This window comes from Coffea eugenioides, unplaced genomic scaffold, assembly GCF_003713205.1.
Source record: "Coffea eugenioides isolate CCC68of unplaced genomic scaffold, Ceug_1.0 ScVebR1_3227;HRSCAF=4402, whole genome shotgun sequence".
NCBI lineage: Eukaryota > Viridiplantae > Streptophyta > Magnoliopsida > Gentianales > Rubiaceae > Coffea > Coffea eugenioides.
Window position 1 is genome coordinate 51403 of NW_020863784.1, and position 8903 is coordinate 60305.

General features: G+C 35.8%; 1 protein-coding gene across 1 annotated transcript; it reads left to right on the top strand.

Annotated features, from left to right (window-relative positions):
* Nucleotides 1-1747: 1747 nt before the first annotated feature.
* Nucleotides 1748-2747, top strand: LOC113757674. Its single transcript, XM_027300821.1, has 2 exons — nt 1748-1861; nt 2196-2747. Exons 1-2 carry the CDS (start codon nt 1748-1750, stop codon nt 2745-2747), a joined length of 666 nt encoding a protein of 221 aa, XP_027156622.1.
* The last annotated feature ends 6156 nt before the right edge of the window (nt 2748-8903 follow it).

The following is an 8903-nucleotide window of genomic DNA, read 5'->3' on the forward strand; positions in this document are numbered from 1 at the left end:
ATCTCATATTAGCATCAGGAAGAAATAGTTTCTTTGTTCAACACAATAACCTTTGAGGTAAGTATGTGATTAACATCTTTAGGAGGTGATCGCATTTCTTAGGTCAAAAGGTATATTGAAATTTAATCAAACTGAATCATACTAACATAAGAACTCGTGGGAACTTATTTGTGAAAATTTCATCGCTTATTAACTAGTGCTAAAGGTAGAGAAAAAAGCAAAATGCATGCAGAAAATATAAACCAAAACACTTCAGTAATGTAAACAAATGCTTATTCTGACTTCCACAGATATCCTATCAATCTAATAGCTATTACTGAAGGGCAACTCAAAGTTTCCAAATTCTTGAACACTTGAAAAAACTAAACTGCTATGTCTATTACTAGATTACCATTTTACATGACCAGTTTGATTTGTCAACTGCAACTGCAGAAAGTGAGAAGCTTCCCATTGGCTCCACCTGCAGCTACATGTATGGCATTCTAGCCCCACAAGATAACAACCTAGTTGCTATTGGCACAGACGATTCAACTATACTCGTCTACAACATGTGAGAGTCTGAGTTATAGCACTAATTTTGCACATGTAAAGCTTTTAATTATTTTCCATACATTTAACAGCTTGTAAATAAGCTTACTCTCATTTGAAAAGGATTAGTTGCTTAGCCTTTTTTAACACGTTAAAAGTATTGGTCTCTACTACAGTAGATGCTCAAGTTTGTTCTAAATCAAATATGTCAAATAGGAATTTGTGGTCTTGAGCAGCTAATGTTATCTAATTATCTATGGGCAAATCATTCCATTTATACACAATTTGATTTCTTCACTTAGTACTACTATCTAAAAATTGTTAAAAGAGTAATTCAACAAAACAAATATGTTCTCGTCCTAGACTTCTTGTAAGATTTATTAGGAATTTTCTTGTTTAATAGGAACTAAATGTAGGTTTTGTTGAGTATTTGGTCTAAGATTGATAATTGAACCAGTAATGAAGAGGTATAAAATGTCATATGTAAGGATAAAAAAACTGACTACATCATAGTTTGCTTTGTCATACATAGGAAAGAGTCAAATTTCATCAGCACCAATTTGTAGTAATAACTATTGTTAGCAAAACACTAAACCAAGCCATTTCCATTGGTTAAGATAGGTTTCATGATTTATTGTTTAGTTAATAGCATATGGTTGCAAGATTGGCTTAACCTTTCCTTCATTTCCTCCTTTTGCACCACCCATTTTCCTTTTATTTATTTATTTCTTGCATCTTGATTATGCATGTTGTTTGTGCAAATTATATGAGTTTAAAAATTTCCAAAAAACTGTTCCTGCTATGACCCCTCATGTATAAAATTCCTGAATCGTATGATTCCTCTTTGTTGAAAATCAATGTCTGGAATACAATTAGGCAGGAGAAAAAGAAAAGCATTTCAATTAAGATATTAATTTGGTGGTGGTTGTTGTTGCAAACATCAGAGACTGATATCCAATTTCACAAGGATCAAATGCACTTTCTTGGCACAACGAGACTCAACTTGCAATGTATGAATCAAAAAAGCCTGGAACCCATCAGCAGTGCAGTTTTTTTACCACTTCATCCTCCACAAACACTTGGAGAGGAGATATATTGTATTTGACTTCTTTAGACGATCATTTCTCAAATACTTGTAGTGGACCATTAGAGACTTCTGTTTAAGGATTTCAAATGGAAACATTTTAATTCATGTCGCAACTAGGTGGTATTTGCTACCATGAGAAATGGAGTTGTTATGGTACTCAACGCTTTAGATCTGAGTCCAAGATTAGAGATTGATCCCTCTGCTTTATCTTCCACCGAACAATGGGTACGTAGAACTAGCTATAAGGTAAGATATGGACATACTAAAACATTCACCTTGACTACATTGTATTTCTCACATCACTTATGTCTGTAAGAGGTTGCTTTTCAATCTACTACACTTTTATACTCTAGACACGCACAAAACTAATTCGTCATACATCTACTTTCTGGCAAGTTTCGATAAAATCTTGGAAAGTTCTGTTTGTAAACGCTTTTAGTTTCCTATTCATGATATTTTCTTTAATCTTAAGAATGCCCATTACTTTTGTACATTCTTAATTATTTGAATTATCTTGAGATTACTAATTTGCTTTTCTAGACTTTTTAGTTATGGTCATTTATATCTTTCTGAATTATAGTCATATATTTCGGCCAGAAGGGTGTTAGTAGCTAAGGCGGTGAGGTGGACTTTCCCTGTGGAGGGTTCTTTTAAGCTTAACACTGACGGTTGTTCTACGGTCGGTGGTAGTGGGGGCGGTGGGGTGATTAGGGATTCGAGGGGAAAACTCATTATTGCTTTTGCAGATTCTTTTGGCTCTCTGGATTCCCTGCAGGCTGAGGCTCGGGCTCTCTTGTTAGGGCTTCAGCTGGGGTACAGCTTAGGGATTTCGCAGATGTTTGTTGAATCTGATTGCTTGGTTTTAGTCAATTGTTTAAAGGGGGTTTGGGGGGTTCCTGTGGTGATTCGGCCAGTTGTTCGTGCTGTTCGTCTGGTTACTTCTGCTGGCCATCAGTTTGGTCATTGCTACCAGGAGGGGAACATGGTGGCGGACTCGCTCGCAACGTTTGGGGTGGAGTGTGGCTCTCGATCTATTTTCACGTCAGCGTCTCAGTTGCCCCTGCGCTCCAGGGGGCTTTTATCTCTGGACATGCAGAATTTTTGTAGTTTTCGTTTTTCTCTTAGGATGTAGGGATCTGGATGATTCCTTGGCGTTGTGTTCTGGTTTTGATGAATAAAACAGGTTTGTTTTAAAAAAAACAAAAAAAAAAAGAAGAATTATAGTCATATATAAGTTTGCTAAGATTTCAATTTGAGGTCATATGTAAATTTAACATGAATTAGTCAACTTTAGGAAATGCTAATAATTGATAGCTTCAATATCATAAGTATATAGTCAAATATTAAGTAATTTTATCTAATTAAAATAAATCAAATTCTGTGACGCCCCCACTTCTCCCTAAGGCGAACCAAAGGGTATCCGCGGAACGCCTGCCTAGCTCTCGCCAGGACTCAAGCAATTCCATTCAACTTATAGCCGGACCACACAATACAAACCGAAACTTAGATACAATAAATGAGGAAACGTTCAAACTTAATAATAGTCAACCATTCTCCAAACCACACGTCAGTACACAAAAATACAATTCGTCCAAAGGTTACATTTCCATACCAAAAGTACAATCCAAAGCCGAAGGCATAAACAAAAGTATTAGCAACCCTAAAACAAAAGTACATCAAGAGGCTGCTCCATTTTACCTCCGAATTCAACCTGTTAAGGAAAACAAATCTACAGGGTGAGCAAAACGCTCGTGAGGCCAAGAACACACATGCAACCACATAGTTCAGATAACAAGCCCAATAACAATTCAGGTATTATCTTGCAAGTAATTAATAACACCAATAAACTGTAACCAGAAACAATTCAAGGATATAGAAGCTCTCAGGAGCTAAGTTCCACATTTGCCGACACCGTTTATATATCTTTCTGTGATGACTCTCCGTCAACCGGATTGATATTTTCATATCCGTAGTTCACCACTTACTTCCCATCCGTCCACCATACACCACTTCGGGCCCGCACTACATTTATAAGGCGATACTATACGAGTATGCCAAGCGAGATCTCTCAATAGATCAAGCTTATCATTTGAGTCTCATGGCTCACCGAGGTTCCCGACCAAACCCATGCCGGCTCGAGTTCCAAGGTCGGCCTATGAGTTTGGGCGTCCCCCATTTGTCATGTAAATATCGAGGAGATTCACTCCATCGACGTATGCAATCATAGCATACCATTTCATGTATTCAAGCATTTGATAGGTTTAAGCAGACATTTCAAGTCATGTAAACCAAACAAATCATGTTAAACATGAGTCATTCGTTTCGAATGAGAACGAGTGCGATCAAGTACACACTCGACTCCATTTTGTCAAAATCAGTTAAGCTAAACATGAAATCAGGTGAATCAAGCATGAATCAAGACTTTAGGGTTCAAGTAGGCATACACTTGACACTCACCAAGTTATGCAAGCAACTAAATTGGAGGAAGAGTTCAAACTTCCACAGTAGGGTCCTCTTGGAGGTCCTCGTGCGTGCCTGAGCAAATAATAGTGAATTATCACCCATATCCCAAATATCGAGGAATAATTCGTTCACTAGTATTACTCTAGGAAATTCAGTGAAAATGAACCTCAATTACTCGTAAATCGAGATTCGAGAGAGGTTTGATAACATTCAACAATATTTAAGTCTTTATCTAGGAAATCGGGGATAAAACGTTTAGATAATATCAAAAGAATAAAGAGTTCTTGAAAAACTCTATTTCCTTGAAAGTTGGAAAAATTTCAGTTTTGTTATGAATCTTTGAAAAATCGTAACTCACTCGGCATAAGTCAAGAATTGGAAAAATTTATACCGTTGAAAACCTCTTAGAAAGTACTGCAAGTTCCTAGAAGACACTTTTCCATGAATCGAAGTGCAAAGTGCTCAAAAATGAGCCTAAAGTTTCTGTTCCAAATCACCCAGGATTGAGCCGGGGTTGGTTTTTCGCTAACTTTGAAAATTTGGCAGAATTCACTCGTTGCAAACCAGCCCTTGAAATTTATAGCTCAATTAGAGGTACAAGTAAGGTTTAGGTCAGAACAAACGGATCGAGAATCGGAGTTTCGAGCACCAAGATATGGTAGCTCAAAGTTGGGAAAAATTCAAGACTGTTACAAAATTTCCAGATTTGGTTCCAACTTTGGACCTTTAGTTAAGTGCGAAACGGACTTGGATTGACACCAAATTTTGCAGTATAATACTTCCATATGAAGGTTATCTCTCTATCAAATTTCATGGAAAAATACCCTCGGAAGGGGGGTCATTCAATCAACCAAAGTTTGGAAAAATCCTTAAGGCAATCTGTCCAAATCTAAGATTTTCAAAACGAGCAGTCGCCGTATTTTGATCATAACTCTCTCAATTTAACTCGGAATTGGGAATGGTTGATAGTGTTAGAAAATAAATTCATAGGGCTACAACTTCACAGAAGAAATCGTTACAAGTTTCGGCATGCAACTGGTTCAAAATCAAGCCTCAAGTTGCAGCATCATCAAATCATTTCGGCAGAACGGAGAAACAGGACAGTCGACTTCAGATGAATGGTGTGGCTCACACACATGAAACCAGAATGTGCATTATACACCGTTGGAAACATGGGAACGTCTAGTTTCAAATGCCGCTGACGGAACTTGATTTCGACGTCGGAGCATGGAGTTATGGACAAAATACAACCACTGGTCTGGATTACGGCGAAACCGTTTTCCAGATTACCAATTTTTGAAATAAATTCGTTTGAGCAACCAAAACTCAATATTTTTCAACGAAATTTTGTACACAACTTCTAAAACATGTAAAAAACATAATCAAGCCTTTAAATCCTCAATTATCTGCAGTAAAGTGACCGAACAGAGCAGGGGTAAAATGGGAACTTTTTGTTTCAAGAGTTAAACAACGTTTCTGTCAAGAATGCACCTTTAATCTACTTCCTTAAGCTCTAATTCAGCAAATAAACCATCATCAAACATCATCACAGCCATCAACCCAAAGTGGGAGTTCATAGAGCCCACATTTCCAACAATACAAGCTATTAAAGCAAAGATTCCAACTCAAATGCGTAAATCAACTTCCATAAGACAAGTTGAAGGTGTTAGATTGCTACCTACTTTGATGGCTGGTTTGGACAGATTTTTCGGTCCTTTGAAGCTTGAAGAAACCGTGAAAGCTCCTCCCTTTTTCAGCCTATGTTGTTCTCCAAGTGAAAAGCTAAATGAATGTGAAGTTTGATGAGAATCTATGGAAGTTTTGGTAGGAATTTGGTTGAGTTTTGGAAGAAAGGAAATGATGAAGCTTCGGTTGTTCCTTTGCTGCAGTCTAGCCGTCCATTGCAGCAGAGGAAAGGAAATGAATTGCGGTTCCGAAGCCTTTGCGTATAAGAGACGCTTGACGTCAAATCTTTTAATACGTCAAATCAATTATAACTAGTACCCTACACGCGCGTTTTGTGTTCGATTTCTCTTACGTTTGTTGCACTAGTGCACTAAACCTCTAGGGCACTTACATTTGTATTAATATTATTCATTCCTAATTGTCTCAAAATAATGGTCCAAAGTCTCCCAATTAAGCGCGCATGTGAAAACACGTATTTCTAATTTAGGCGCAATAAAATTTAAACCTTTGAGAAATTCTTATAACGATCGTACCACTAGCTATTACTTGTGTGTTTAAACCTAAAATTGTCTATTTTAGGACCATTGTATAGGTCTCAAATTTTGAGCTTATTGTACTCCCAATTGGCTAAAGTGTTTAGACACGTTTTTCACTTTTTCGCTAAATAAGCTTGTAAGAAAATATTTGTTTATTTATCTATATTTTTATTTTTTTTTATTTATCTTTAAAATGAGACACTTTAGAAATATAACAAAACTATAAAACCATGTACTTAGTGACAAGGGTTTATTTTACGTATTTTTAGTGTGTTTTATTAGTTAATTTTGGTTTGATTATTTAGTTTTATAACTAAAATAACTAAGGTTTTGGTAAAAATCTACATTTTATATTAAAGTGGCTAAATATTGCATTTTATGGATTTTTATGGGAAAAACTTCATATTTTGTAGGTTTAATGATTCAATCATCAAATGAAGTGCATTGAGAAGATATTTGGATGATTGAAGATGGATTAAAGTGAGGAAAATAAAATATGAAGTGTAAAAGGAAGAAATGCAATTTGAGGACAAAAATCAAGAAAAGTCAGCTTTGACAACTCAGACATATTTTCGTATTTTGACTATATCAGGAGCTACAATGATCGGATCAAGGTGATCTTGGTACCATTTTGAAGCTACGAGATATATCTACATTTGGTATGAAGACACCAAAGTCCAATTCATCCGTTTTCATAGTCCAAAAGTTGAAATACCGAAATTCAACTCAGCTGTCCAAAGTGGAAAACAGAGTTCCGACCAGTGTTTAGTATTTTGATCATATCTCAGTCTACAAAGCTCCGATTTGGATGATTCTTGAAGCATTGGAAAGCTAACTCAAAGATCTACAACTTTGGTGTTTTGCACAAAAGCCAGTTCGGCCTGCATCATGGAGGAAATCGCAGTTGAAGTAAGGACAAAGTGAAAACGCGAGTGCACAAAATGCGAGTTGTAGACGCGTTTTGTAAAGGCGCGTTTTCTGGCCGAAATTCTGCAATTTGCTCAGTCAATTCTCTTGTGTTCATACCACTTTCCAGCTATAAGTTGCAAGAAAATTCGGTGCACATGCTTCAGAAGACAAAAGGGCAGACAAGGTGGCTTATTTTCAAGTCAAAAACATTTGTTATTGACTATCCTAACAAAGTTGAGATTTGGGAATCAAAATGTGGAATTTGACTTGAAAAAATGGAGCTCTTAAGCAGTTTATATGCAGAGACATTTTGGGTGGTCTGAGAGGGGGAAATATACGGGAGAAGCTTGAAGAGTGCAGAAATGTAGTTCTTCCATTTCCTTAGTGTAGGATAGTGTAGTAAGTGTAGTTCATCCATTCTTGTATAATGGCTAGAATAGGATGAAAATGGAGATGAAGAAAGAGAAGTTGAAGCTCAAGTGACATGGGTTATCTCTTCTCCAACTCTTTATCTTTTGTATTGGATTCTTAAACATAGTTAATATGCAAGTTCTGGAATTTATGTCTATTATGTGTTTCTAAAGTTTATACCTTGGGTTTGGTTGAACCTTCTATGATTGTTAGTGCTTATTATTTGGCTATTTGACTGCTATGATTTGAGCAAATTATTTAGTACTTTAACTCTTTAAATCATGATTAATCTGGTACCATTAATTGTGATTATCTAAGGTGTTATTTCTGCAATGAAAATTGAGATTTAACATTAGTTCAAGAAGTGCTAAACATAGGGAGTACACTCACGAAAGTAGAGGTGCACCTATGTGGTTTTTAGTGATTCATTTCATGTAATTTCACTGAAGAAATAAACTTGTAGCTAATTTCATAACCATGAGAATAGGTATGGATTAGTTATAAGTATAATTGATTCACTACGAAAGTAGGATTCAAATGCATAAGGAAATTACACCATAACTAGCCTAGATGTAGTATTCAATGATCCAAATATAACACTTGCATGAGTAGTTAGGGATACCACAACCTAAGGAGCTTTTATTTGTTAATTTCTTGTATAAGTGCAGTAAGTTAAATTTCTTATCATTAATTGATAGTCTAAATAATAAAGAAACTTTAGTAATACCGGTAATTGTTCACTCTTCCCTGTGGGATCGACCCGATATATACCCTAAACTACTAGTTGATCTGTATACTTGCAGTGAACGGGTGTAATTCGGTATTTTTTAGCTTGCACGTATGTAAAATACCCGTCACTTAGGTCTGAAAAGGCTAGAAAATATTATTCGGAATAAATGGGCAATTAAATATACAATGAGCTCGAAATAGGAATTTAAAATAATAAATTTTGCGAGTCCTCACAGGAGTCTAGTATTAATTCCTCAATTAACTTTTCTTAATCTACTATTGATCATTTTTAATTCTCCAATATTAATACACTCCTGATTCAAGTATAGCCTCGAAAACGTGTACTTGTTATTTCGAACTAAACGAATTTTTGAAAAGTGAATTTTCCAACAAAATGTTTTAAAATATAAAAGAGGCGTTGTTCCATATCAATGGATTTGTAAATGGTCGAAATGAATAATTCGGAGAAAATGAGTAAATAAATGCTTAAGTAAACTTGTAATATCCGATAAATAAGAAAATTTTTGGGTCCTTACAAATTCTATGAAAAAGAG

What these genes read in the sequence shown, in the direction of transcription:
- LOC113757674 (XM_027300821.1), top strand. Translation starts at nt 1,748, where the DNA reads ATGAGAAATGGAGTTGTTATGGTACTCAACGCTTTAGATCTGAGTCCA. An exon ending in TACGTAGAACTAGCTATAAG is followed by an intron (nt 1,862 to 2,195) that starts GTAAGATATGGA and finishes TCTGAATTATAG; the next exon opens with TCATATATTTCGGCCAGAAG.